The sequence below is a fragment of the Eptatretus burgeri genome, chromosome 7 (assembly GCF_056783735.1).
Source record: "Eptatretus burgeri isolate ZD-2024b chromosome 7, Ebu_testis_v1, whole genome shotgun sequence".
Classification (NCBI taxonomy): domain Eukaryota; kingdom Metazoa; phylum Chordata; class Myxini; order Myxiniformes; family Myxinidae; genus Eptatretus; species Eptatretus burgeri.
This window is the reverse complement of record NC_140967.1, coordinates 49,884,685-49,898,390: the sequence shown is the minus strand read 5'-3', so window position 1 is coordinate 49,898,390 and position 13,706 is coordinate 49,884,685. Positions and strand designations below refer to the sequence as shown.

At 40.7% G+C, this 13,706-nt stretch overlaps 1 protein-coding gene across 6 annotated transcripts in view; it reads left to right on the top strand.

Annotated features, from left to right (window-relative positions):
- The window catches only part of ATP6V0D1 (ATPase H+ transporting V0 subunit d1), a 43,921-nt gene that overhangs the window by 17,512 nt on the left and 12,703 nt on the right, over positions 1-13,706 (top strand). For all 6 annotated transcript variants that reach the window (XM_085888462.1, XM_085888463.1, XM_085888461.1 and 3 more), the window contains 3 exons: positions 2,070-2,248; positions 4,312-4,391; positions 4,520-4,597. In XM_085888462.1, coding sequence (XP_085744588.1) covers positions 2,070-2,248; positions 4,312-4,391; positions 4,520-4,597 — 337 coding nt within the window. The remainder of the gene's footprint in view (positions 1-2,069; positions 2,249-4,311; positions 4,392-4,519; positions 4,598-13,706) is intronic.

Here is a 13,706-nt window from a genome sequence, read left to right as displayed (position 1 = left end):
CATCTTCAAGTTAGCAGCAGATCTGGTCACAATGTACGAGGAACAGCTTACGCAGTTAGCTGCCGCAGTTATCAACAGAGTTCACAGTACAAATCTCAAACGGAAGTTCAGTCGTTCAAACTTTTGTGTCTCACTATCAACCATGATCTATCTTGGGCAAACCACATTTCAATGTTGGCCTCCAAAGCCAGCCACCGACTGGCATCCTCCGTCATACAAAGTATTTCCTTGGCACACCTGAACACCGATCCACCGACAATGCTTTCATCCGAAAGTTGATGGAGTACTGCTCCTCCCTCTGGGCTGGCTCCCCTGCCTCACATCTTTCTCAGCTTGATGCTATGGAAACCAAGGCCTTCAAAATTATTGGACTCTCATATGGTGAATGACCAAGATCCTTCTTGCCCGGTTGCTCAGTTTGGTGGGACGTCCAGCTCTAGGAAGAGTCTGGGTTGTTCCATATTCTTTCCGTTTCCTCATGATGGAGCTCACTATGCTCTTGGGAACTTTCAAAACTCTACAACTTGTTTTATACCCTTCCCCAGATCTATGCTTCCTCACAATTCTATCTTGGAGTTCCACAAACAGTTCCTTGGACTTCATGGGAGAGTTTCTGCTCTGACATGCACTGTCACGTGTGGGACCTTATATAGAAAGGTGTGTTTCTTTCTCAATCCTGTCCAATCAATTGAATTGGCCACACATGGACTCCAATCAAGTTGTTGAGACATCTCAAGGATGATCAAAGGAAATTGGATGCACCTGAGCTCAATTTGGAGTGTCTGAGCAAAGGGGTTGAAGACTTATTGACGCAAGACATTTCAGTTTTTAATTTGTAAAAATTTCTAAAAACATGTTTTAACATTGTCATTATGGGGTATTTTTTGTAGATCGGTGACAATGTTTTTTTAATGTGATCCATTTTCAATTCGGACTGTAACACAACAAAATGTGAAAAAGTCGAGGGGTGTGAGCACTTTCTGAGGGTACTGTATACATCCAAGCACGATATCTCAAAAAAAATATGAATGGATTCGGATGAAACTTGGTATAAAAGTCGGTTAGGTGATGAAAACAAGCTGATTAAATTTTAGTTCAGGCCCGAATCCAGATATGGCCTATCAGCGGGATACAAAACGTAAACTAACCAGCCTGGCGGTGGTATGCGTTCCACCAGGTGCCCTTCTAGTTGTAACAATAGAATTGGTGACCATATATATCTTACTCTCTCTCTCTCTCTCTCGTTTTTCCTTTGGTCCTGGTTTCTTTTAACTTTAAAGGCTCGAGGAAAAGTAAAATGCAGAGTGAAGGGAGTCGTTCATGTATTGTATGAGGGTGTTAAAAATACAGATGGACGTGAATGACATCTTCAGATGCTGACATCACATTGTTGGAGGAAGGCTGGGTATGCTGTGGAAGTAGAGGTCATTGGTGGTGCTTGAGAAGGAAGGGTGGAGGGGCGGGGGGGGGTTATGGGCTCGTCCCTTTAAGCAAGAGTAGAATTTAAAAGGTGGAGGAGCCTGTCCCACAGGTGGGAGAAAAAGGGGCAAATGAGTGGAGGTCAGTAAATGGTCTGAACACTGTAAGATTAGCCATGAGATGGTCGATGAGTGAGTGTTGGTCAGTAGAACTACAGGATTAATAACAGTATGTGGACTTTAAAAGGCCAGCAATGGGACAGAATATGGAGACCAGCAAGCTGTCTGGGGGGGGGGGGGGGTGGAAATACATTAATTCATTTATTTATCAATTAACTGGTGATCTGATTTGATGTGCTTTGCAAACTTTCAATGACCTCAAAATGATAATTGTGAGTCACTGCTCCAGACGTAAATTTTATATACACTGCATTAATTAATTATTCATCCAATCTCATGGAAGAGTTTGAAAATATTACTTTTTCTTTTCTACTCTCTATTGAAATATATATTTGGAGGGACAGAAGTAAGAGGGACAGCTTGAGCACAAATATGTAAGCAATGCTGATTGCATTAGATCCACATTTAAAGTTTCAAATGTGCACATTTTTAGAAGACCATGGAAGGTGCTGATTGTTACTTGCACCACAGGTACAGCTACATGATAGACAACGTGATCCTGCTCATCACGGGGACATTGCATCAGCGTGCCATATCTGAGCTTGTGCCGAAATGCCACCCGTTGGGCAGTTTTGAGCAGATGGAAGCTGTGAACATTGCACAGACCCCTGCTGAGCTCTACAATGCTATCCTGGTGGACACACCACTCGGTCAGTCTCCCATCTCTTGACACACACACACACACACACACACACACACACACACACACACACACACACACACACACACACACACACACACACACACACACACACACACACACGCGCACACACCTGGTACAGTCCTTGTACATCCTGAGTTTTAAGGGCTTCCCTTTTCTTCTTTTTTGCAGGATTTTTCTTTTTCTTATTTATTTATTTATTTATTTACTTGTAACCCTGTGCAGTACGTTTTCTGACGTTGCATAATTTCACTTTGTTAATTTGGATTCTGTCCAGTTTCGGTCTCAGTTTTTCTTTGTTCGGTTATAGATTGTTGTTGTTAATTTTAATTATTGAGTCGGGCCTGCTCAAGAAAAGCCCTCAAATTTAGGTTTTTTTTGTCCATGCCATAACTCTTCCTTTTTTGAGCTTTTGGCATCAAATTTTCAACAAATATTTATTATGAGAATATGGAGAAGAATAATAGGGTCAAAGTGTCAAAGGGAAAAGTCATCCTAAGTATAAATAGCCCTTATCAGCCCATCTGTCACATCCAATTGTTCATGAATGCGAGTTTGTTTGTTTATTTTTAACCATAACTTTTTACACCTAACACCTTTCATCTATCACCAAGAACTCCTGTTAAAACTACTACATAGATCTCACTGATAGCCTTTTTTAGGTCATCTCTAACGAGATGACCTAATAAAGCTGGACCAAATGTCCGTACATCCGTCCGTCCGTCAACAATTTTTCTTTCCGATCTTGATGAAACATAGTATGTGAATAGAGGTCGATGAGTGTTGCACAACAATATAACTTTTGTTCGGGTTCAAGGTCGGGTCAAGGTCACAAGGTCACGTAAGTGATAAAAATGGCCATTTTCAAAACCTATCTAGTCTGCCATTCTACAACATGTTCGGCAACTGTTTATTGATTATGATAGTAAAAAATATTATCTTGTATCTAACCAGACTGATTTTTGAATTTCCTTCCCGTTTGGCCGCCACGTAACCTGGAAGAAGGTCAAAAACACCTCCCGGTACAAAGAAAACTTTTTACTTCCGATCTTGATGAAATTTGGTATGTGGGTAGAGGTCGATGAGTGATACCCAACGACTTGTTTTTTCCCTGATTCGAGGTCAGGGTCAAGGTCAAGAGGTCACGAAAGTTGTGGAAGTCGCCATTTTCAAAACCTATCTCGTCTGTCATTTTAGGAGATATCTGGCAACGGTTCATCGATTATGATAGTAAAAAACATTATAGAGATGACCGTCACCCGCACACGGGGGTAATTTTTAAATTTGCCCTTAAAGACCATTCATTATGTTCATAATGTTGCATGAAGTCTCCGCAATGACAAGTTCTGCAGTCACCCCCTTTTTCGTGTCATTTTGAGTTGTTACCTCCACCACTGTAGGTGGATGGTGGTTATGTTTTCTTCCCTGTATGTTTGTCTCTGAGCAGGATATCTCAAAAAGTTGTGGACAAATTCAGACGAAACTTGGTGGACAGGTTGGGTGTGTGACAAGGAAAAAATGATTCGATTTTGTTGAAGATCCAGATCTGGATACGAGAATTTTTTAATCTTCTAAGTGATTCGATATTGAGTTCAAAAGCTCAAACGTCTATAGTCCTGTGACCTTAAATTGAAAATCTTTGTTACCGTGATAACTTGTGAACAGCTGAAAATATTTTGACCCATTTTGGCACCATTGAGAAATGGGGTTTAAAAAAAAAAACATATTGTATAGCATAATATTTCAAAAAGTTGTTGACTGATTATGACAGAACTTGCTGGATGATTTGGGTGGGTTACAAGAACAAGCTGACTAGATTTTTGGTGAAAGGCCGGATCTGCATCCAGACAATCAGTGGGATACAAAACTTAGTGTTCAGCCTGGCAGAGGTATGCATTCCACTGAATACCGTTCTAGTTTTCACTGTGATGCAGTGGAGTACTCCTTATTTCAGTTGTGCTAGTGGATAAAGGCAAATTGTGTTTGGAGCTGGTTGCTGAATTTTTTTATTTTTATATTGTTAATTTAAAAGATGTATCTTACATTTTACAGCTCCATTCTTCCAGGACTGCATATCTGAGCAGGACTTGGATGAGATGAACATAGAGATCATCCGAAATACTCTTTACAAGGTGAGGCACTTGGAGAAGTTCTGGAATGTGGAGTTTTGATTCAAATTTATAACTAAAACCTACAAGTTCAACAACACCCTTTTTAATGATGAAGTGCTGTTATACAGTTTTGTATTGCTGTTATACAGGCCTACTTGGAGAGCTTCTTCAACATCTGTAATCAGCTTGGAGGTACAACTGCCGAGATGATGTGCCCCATTTTGGAGGTGAGGATTTTGAATGATCCTACTATACAGGCTCTTCAATCGATTATGTTAAGGATCCAATTTGTTGATGCATATGAAGAGTGAAGTCTCGTAAAATATACACGTCTGGATGAATATGCCATCATGAGGAGTGATAAGGACCCTTTGTCAGTATGGCAACTTTGGGATTTGGCTTTATTGCAAAAATGTAGATGGATCTTGTACCCACAAGCATTAAAGATATTTTTTTTACAAGCCACGACATTTGTGGATGAGCAAAGCATCGATTGTAAAAAATTCATTATGGGCACAGATCGACAAGTGGCATGCCAGATTAAATATTGTAGTCTTAAGAGAATGCTCTTTTATATTAATTTTGTTCAAATAAATAGCAAATCAAAATGAATATGCTAAATTTAAAAAAGTGTAAGTGATTGAACTAGGCTGTATACCGGGTTCCCCAGGAAAAAAAAAAACGTAAGCTGTTGCCTCGAGCTAGGGGTATTCTTTTATTTTTTTCAGTAGCTAGATTTATCTCCACCACCAAATGTAGACGGAGGTAATGTTTTTACCCTTGCCTGTCTGTGAACAGGATATCTAAAAAGTTGTGGACAGCTTGAAATTTGGTGGAAAGGTTGGGTGTCTGTATGATTAGATTTTAGTGAAGATCTGGATCTGGATACTAACGTTTTTGAAGTATTTCTTCACTATTGAGCGATAGGGGCAAAACAATGTGTGTGTTGTTATAAGGAGATGTAAAAGCTTTTTCAAAGGGATACTGTTATGAAATATTTGGAAAAAAAGTAGTTTTTTTTTTTGTTTAATATTTCACAGCAGAAGGCTGGAGGCATTACGTTTCGGTTGTTTGTCTGTTATGGCTTGTTTTGTTACTTACGAAATCTAAAGATTTCGTAAGTATATTGATGCCTTCCGTTTCTGTTTGTTTGTTTGTTTGTTTGTTTGAAGGCACGATAACTCGAGAACGGAAGAAGCTACCAATGTCAAATTACACCACGTGATTCAGGAGGGTGATGGCTAGTGCTGATTAGATTTTGGTCAAAATCGGTCAAAGGTCAAGGTCACAGCAAGGTCAAATATTCGATTTTTGATGGTTTGGTACAGATAACTCGAGAACGGAAGAAGCTACCAATGTCAAATTACACCACGTGATTCAGGAGGGTGGTGGCGAGCGCTGATTAGATTTTGGTCAAAATCGGTCAAAGGTCAAGGTCACAGTGAGGTCAAACATCCAAAACATTCGATTTTTGATGGTTTGGTACAGAATCATCTGAGAAACTTCTGGTTTGCGTCGCTACGTTCTCTCGAGACAGCTTTTATTAGACAAGGTCAATGGGCAAGTTGACGATTTCGTAAGTACCAGTCTATGACTGGTTGTTTGTTTGTTAGTTTTTTGTTTCCACAGTAACTTGTGAACCACTGAATGGATTTCAACCAAACTTTTCACAAATATCGACTGCAATTCAGAGATGAATTGGATTCCATTTTGTGTTCAAAAGATCAAAGCTCAAAGGGCATGTGCCTTATACTTGAAAATAAATTCCTTGTGTTACCGTAATAACATGTACCACTGAAGGGATTTGCAACCAAACGTGGCACAAATATGGATTGCAATACAAAGATTAACCAATTCAATTTTTGGTTAAATGGGTCATGTGACCTTTGAAAATAATTTTACAAACCATAACTCGAGTTGCAAGCAATCTGCTCATGTTGTCTCTCTTCTACTTGGTTCTCTTAATTCTTTCTCGCATTTTGTCTCCTGTGACCTTTGAGATCAAATTTTACAGTGCATTGATTTCCAAGGTGGGTGGAAGCATATCCACGGACTCATTCATGTCAGAGGATATTTTGTCGTTTTTAATTATTGTTTCTAAATGAAAATACATGGGTAAGAAACAAAACTGTATGTTTTTATGTTTTTCTAATAATTTGAGATGCATGAGTAAGAAAAAAAAAACCTCAAGTTTGTTGGTACCACCCCTAAAAAAAGAAAACCCCATGAGCAAACTGGACCTTGCACTCTGGCTATGACATCAGCATAAAAAAACAATGTTAGAATCCACGCATGCTAAGTGGTGGAGTGGCAAATTCTGAGTTACCAGAGCCCTGCAAAAAATGTCCGCTGTGACGTCATCGCCAGATCTCCCGTCACATCAAGTTTTTAACGTGATACTAACCATCTGAGTCCCTAGAATGAGTGATAAATGAAATAAAGGTACACACATTTTAACTTGATCAACAAAAGCTTAACACTCACATCCACTTAATCTCACAATTCAGAATCCCCTTTCAACAAAATGTCACATCAGTTAGTCTTTAACTACCATTTTCTTTAACAAAACTATGTATTTTTAGAAATAACAAGATGTTTTAAATTTATTTTATTTAATACCCTGTGGTAAGGGTTGGCAGGATGGCCGAGAGGTCGCCGCACTCGCCTCGAAGCTGTCTAGCCTGGGTTTGCATCCCGACCCAGCTATAAATTGTCATTGTGGTGTCTCACAGGCGGGGTAATTCATCATTGTGTGCGCCATCCCTCGGATGGACATTCAATTAGGAATCCTGTCTGCTGGCATTAGTTCTTTAGTTGTTGTCTTTCACATTAGTCGGTGTCTTTCTTGGAGTTGATGAAAGAAGATAAAGCTTTGAGACCGGATAAACATCCGAGAGTATTGAAGGAGAGAGAGCAGGTAAACATGATGCTAACATTTATCTCACGTTATGCTTATCTGCTCTGCCAACTTGATTCTGTCATCGATGTATCATGGGCCCATTGCTTATTACAACGTCATGGCCATTCTTCACAAAAACACAAACAGCCACATCACTGATCTACCCAGACTTCAAATTTAGTTGTTGGCATCAAAAGTTTTCTAGGGTGTAAATAATTTTGGAAACATAAGATAATTCACTAAATCTGGATATACAATCGTTGGAAAGTTTGTCTAGCTTCTAGACTTTACTATATTCAGCAATTCATATGGGTTTGTACGTTGTTTATATCCTGTATTGTTATTATATCATTCCCCAGACAAAGTGTTCGACATATTGACTTGTCCAAGCTTAAGGCCCAAGCTTTGATCCCGATTATTTGGCCATGAAAGCACACAAACCGCAATAACCCAACCGATCATGAACGTGGGTGTTTTTTTTGTTTGTTTGTTTTAATACTGCTGCGTAGCTAAGCTCCACCTCGGATGGATTGAGGAGCCTGAGCGGCACTATGGTCTGCTCTGGCACCACTATACCCCTTCGCGCGCCTATATGCCACTTGAATGGAATAGCTCACCCGATATCATCCTTTGACTCGGAATATGAATTTGATATTGCATTATCTATCAGGTTCTGTGATTGATCATGTTGATGTAGATTCCGGTTCAATATATAAAGTGAGGATAGTGACTATCACCGAATACTTGGTGTGCACAACCGACAGAATGACTCAGAATGATTACTCTGCGCCAGTGACTGGTAATTCCATGTACATGATTGTTTTTTGTTTTTTTAACATTATGGCATGCCACGTGCTGCATTACTTTAGGCAGTTCTGGTTTTCTTTTTTGGGGTGCAGTCCCTGCGAGACACAAAACGCTAAAATCCTTGAGCAAAAACATGTTCGAACTATGAAAAAAGAAAAACTGCCAAAGCAATGGTTTTAAATACCATGAGCATTGATTTGGGCGAACATAAAGTTCTAATTTGGTAAACCTTTTAATGTACTCGCTAAGGCCTTTGAAGGAGGTTGGCTGTATTTTACAATGACACTTATCAGGGCAGAGTTAATATGGCCCAAAAAAGGCTTTATGAACTCTCAAATCTCATTCAAGTAGTCAGATAAACAAGTGTATCTTGTGATGTTTATCTGTCAAAGAAACTTGCATGTCGAGCATGTGTATGTCCAAACTTGGAGGAGAAAGATCATATTTGTAAAAACGAAGAGTGCATTTGATCAACGTACTGTATTGTTGGCTTTGTTAGCTTGAATTTTTATTTGCATCCAAAGTCATCCTCCCAAACCCAAACATGGCAGATGATTTATTTCTTGGCATTCTTATTCAATTTTTTTTTTTTAACTGGTTGGTTTAAGTATCATGTAACTTATATGTGGTGCTTGTGGGATAGCTCAGATGTACTGTACTCAGCTTTGAGCCATGTAGTTTGTGGGTTCATTTCCTGACCTGAGTGTAAACGTCGCCATGGCGCTTCACAGGAAAGGTGCTGCATCAATCGGTGAGAAATCTTCAGAGGTGTAGATTCGGGTGCCCTGTCTGTTAGCATCAGCTGTTGGACATTACATATATATATATATATATATATATATATATATATATATATATATATATATATATATATATATATATATATATATATATCCCGTAATATTGTTCAAGAAGAGTAGGTCATTGTGCGCAAGTGCATGGGAAGAGGTGTGCCAAATTGAAAATTGTGTTCTCTGCTCACTGACTGCTTCAGCAGCACCATCGTTTTATTTTTATTTTATATTTTTTTGGTATCGAAGAGAGTAGTCATGATTGGAGCAGGTTGATCTCTAACTCGCAGATAACCTGGTTCCACTTGGCTGTTGTAAGGCCTAAGTCACATTTGCCACGGCGGCCGTGGGGTCTCCAAAATCTACGGCCACTAGCAATTATACGGCGGCCGCAGTATTTCCACGGTCACACAATGTAGCAGTCACATATGTTTTTATTTTTCTGGGAGCCGCACGGCGTATTTAGAAATTGTGGAGACCGAAAACGTGGGGGTGCCGTACGGTCTTTGATTTGATGTCGCACGGTGACCTTAAGGCGTTCTTGCGGCGACCATAGAATTTTCAAGGCAGACGCAAGGTGCCCGCAAGGCGACGCAGGGGGGCCCTAAGGCGAATGTGTGGCCAGACGGACGGTAACGAGTGGGTTTTTTATTATTATCTTGCCAAAACGAAGTTTTTGCAAGATATGTTAGTCAGCTTGTATGTTTTTTTTTTGTTTGTTTGTTTGTTTGTTTGTCTGTAATCACGTATTAAAAAATTCTGCAGAGCACAGTTATCATTGGAAATTTTTGTAACTTGGCATATCAGAGGTCTATAGAAGTCCCTTTCAGCGCACAAAATTTTGAAGGTCAAGGTCAAAGGTCAAGGTCACTTTGTCACAAATCAGGGGAGTCGACGAAACCCTTATTTTTTGAGTAATTTTAATCGGATCGTCTTCAAACTTCATGGGAATATAGTTCATGGTCTGGCACTCAGCTGATTAATTTTTGGTGGCGATTGGCCTTGACCTTCATGGTTAGCGCCTAAGGTCAAACATATTTGACCCCAAGGTCAAATTTTCAAGTTTTAGGAACCATATCGTGTAGTACCTCAAATTGAACACCTCGATGAGTGCTTTCTAGATATGTCAAGCTTGAGACATTATGACGTCATTTGGTGGCGTTATGAAGCAAAAGCATATTTTTCATGGTTACTCTGTAGAACGATTCTCATTGGAATCTCTCGTAGGCAGATATTCCTCAAGGAGTCGCTCCTGGTGGATAGCAGCTCTGTTCACCTCAGTGTGACCTTAAAGATGTCACACGTGGTCACCTTTTGGCAAGATACGGGTCACCCTGCGGGTGACATTGGTTTATTTTTTTACCAGTTCTTTTGTTTCGGCTTGTCGAATTGCTACGGCGAACGTGGAAATGAAAAAAGTTATAACTCCGCGTTATAATTCCACGGTGACCCCTACGGCCTGGAAAAGATAGCCAAACGGCGTAGGGCCACCCTGAGGCCACTGCAGAAACTCTGCGGCCACCGCACGTTTCTGTCAATTCAGAGGGCGTACTGCCGCCGTATCCTCGCCGTAGAGCAAATGTGACCTTGGCCTAAGGGAATGCATTCCCAATTTTTTTGTGAGAAAATTAGAGAGTTTGTTCGGAATGTCCTTTGACAGCATGATAGTGGGTGGGACCTGTGCAAATTCCACATCATGTAAAATATGACTTCAAGTCCTCAACCTTTCCCAGCCCCAAGTCAATCTTAAAACCCCCTCCCCACCCAAGCTCTCTGTCCCCACCCCAACTCCTTGTCCTCTCCCGACAACTCCAAGTCCGCATGTCCCCTCCGAACCCAAGTCCACAACCCTCGCTCTCAAAGCCTCAACTCCACTTTCCAGCTGTCACTTCTCTGCCCCTACCCCCACTCCCCCATTCCAAGTCTCTGTCCTAACCCTTCTTTTCTCCTTCAAGTCCTCAACCCCAAGTCTTCAAACTCCTTCCCCCACCCCCAAGTCCCCAAACCTGCTCTCCCAGCTCTTTCTCCCCTCTTGCCCCCCCCCACTCCAACACTACCTTCCACTCCCCCTTTATTTTTCAAGTCCTCATCTCTCTCACACCTCCCCCCCCCACCATTTCCGAATCCCAAGTCTGCATAACCCTCACTCACATAATCATGTGTGCATGAAAATAAAGCAGAAGCATTAGTAAGGAGTTTCAGTTTCTGTTTGTTTGGGAATTTGTTCCCAATCGTGTTTGGAATATTTATGGAGTGTTCCAACAATGTCCTTTGACAGCATAATCGTCACTAACTCTAAAGACTGCTAAGGTTTCTCAGTGAAGTAGATCGATGGAAAGGTAATGAAACGTTGACAGAACTGATTGAATAGTTTGTGGTGATATTTTTTTTTTTTACTTCCGGTAGGTGTGTGAACCAACGACTGAGCACCTATACACCACCATTGTGCAACAAAAATGCACATAACTCGAAATTGTATGAATATCGATATTTGTAAACTGCCGCATGCACTGTCCGGACCCAAGAGCTCTAAAGTGAGGTATCATCCAGCATTGTACGTGCTGTGGGTACGACGTTTACCCCGTTCAGACACAATCATGCAACTTACATTTATATACCAGTACTGTATGAATAGATTGCACATGTTCCATTACTTCGATGGGTTTACTGAAATTTGCGTTAACACAGATAGAGTGAACCAATTGCTTAAGGCTGCTTTGCACTTTTTGAACGTGGTGCTAGCAGAATGGCTCAGAGGTACTGTACTTGTACCTCTGCTTACCTTCCTTCATCTCCTTCTCCCATCACACCCTTCTGTTATCAAAGTTGTATGTCGACTGACACTTGTGGGATGTGGTTAGCATTGACCTCTGGATGGCATTTTGGCCGCAACATCAACGTAATAACTTGTAACATCAACGTAATTTATTTATTTTCTCCTTTGTACGCAAGTGACATCAACATGATAAATAACAAGTCTGGAGACGGCAGTGTATGAGCAATGTACACGGTTCGCCTTTTTTATTTTTTGGCCTTCGAGGGGATGCCACGGACAAACTGGCGGGAATCGGGAAAAACGTAAATGATGAAAGTTGTAGTACTCGAAGAGCACTACTTGCATACCAACTTTCATTCGAAACAGTTGAAAACCCTCGGAGCTCGATGCCCAATTTATTGATTTTTTTGACATTTTCTAAGTTCGTGACCTTGGGACAAAAATGAAAAATCGAGCTCAGTGGGGCTATGCAGGTGCCATTGGGCTAACCAAATACCGAAACCCCTGCCAGATTTGACAAACCCCTCGGAGAAGATGTAACTTGAAACCGGCTACCCCCTAAAAACACGTTTTTTTTGGCATGACTCCGCCCATAATGGGCGCAGCACGCTCATTCTCATGAAAACACAACTAGATCATGATACAAACCTCGCACCCTAATTTTATCAAGATTGGATCAAAACCCACGGAGCAATGCTCGGGACAGACAGACAGACAGACAGACAGACACACACCCATAACGAATATAGTGGTCACTTACTGACTCGTGAACCAAAATCAACATCACTTATTACCTTCACCACCAAAGGTGGACAGAGGTTGCATTTTCACCCCTGTCTGTCTGTTTGTCTGTGAGTGGGATATTTCAAAAAGTTATCAATGGATTTGGAAGCTACTTCGTGGACAGGTTGGATGTGTGGTGATGAGGACTAATTGATTCGTTTTTGGTGAAGATAGAGATACTATACGTTTGTTTTTTTTTAATTTACAAAGTGATTCTTTACCATTGAGAGATTGGGCCAAAAACGATAAAAAGCACGGTATCTCAAAAAGTTGTGCATGAGTTATGACAAAACTTGATGGATTGGTTGGTTAGAGGACGAGAACCAATCAATAAGATTTTGGTTAAGGTACGGATACAAATCCGGCCTATCGGTGGACTACAAAATGTCAACTGTTCAGCCTGGCAGAGGTATGCACTCGACCAAGTGCCGTTCCAGTATTAATTTGTGTTTGGGCCAGAAGTGTGTTCATGGCTTTTCTATGGTCGATAGTCTTGGCATTGTGACCACCCGAATATAAATTGGGGATAGTGGTGAGACCGGGTGAGGACTTGTGGCATTTAAGACGAAAGCCACAAAGAAAGCACATAGCGCTTTTAAAGGAAACCATCATGGACCGTTTTGGGCAAAACGAAGACCATGTCTGTTAACTTGGACTCCAGTCTGAGGAAAACCAGATGTGTAATCGACTATTTGAGCAATCTATGTGCTGTTTATCACAAAGTGCCTCGACACTTCCGAGTCGCATTTGAAGGTGAATTATTGGTCAGGAATTGAACCACTCTCTCACACCACCACCACCACCACCACCACCTAAGGTAATCTATCCCTACATGAAATTATTTTTGTCTATCCTCATTCAACTCCCCTGTGTAAATGTGTTGTCTTCTAACCTTTGTCACCACGTTCTTCCATGAGCTTAGTCGTTATGTATCTGAATATCTATACATGTTTTATACATTGTATATTACTGCATCAGGTGATTCATTTGTAATGGCGGTATAATACCCCCATGAAGGACCGAAATGGTGATTAAATACAGCATTCAATTAACTATTACATTTTCCCAAGGATCATGCAAACCAAGTCAAACCTGGTGGTGGAAGCCATGTGAAAGACAAAAGGCGGGAAAACATTTCTTCAAATAAAAATGGTGTTTATTGAAAAGGATGGTAATGAGTTTGCTCGTTTACCTTTTAGGGTACACTTTCTTTGTTTCTTTTGTAAAAAATACACCAGGATAAGGGTACACAAGACGTTAAAAATAGTCTGGAACAATCC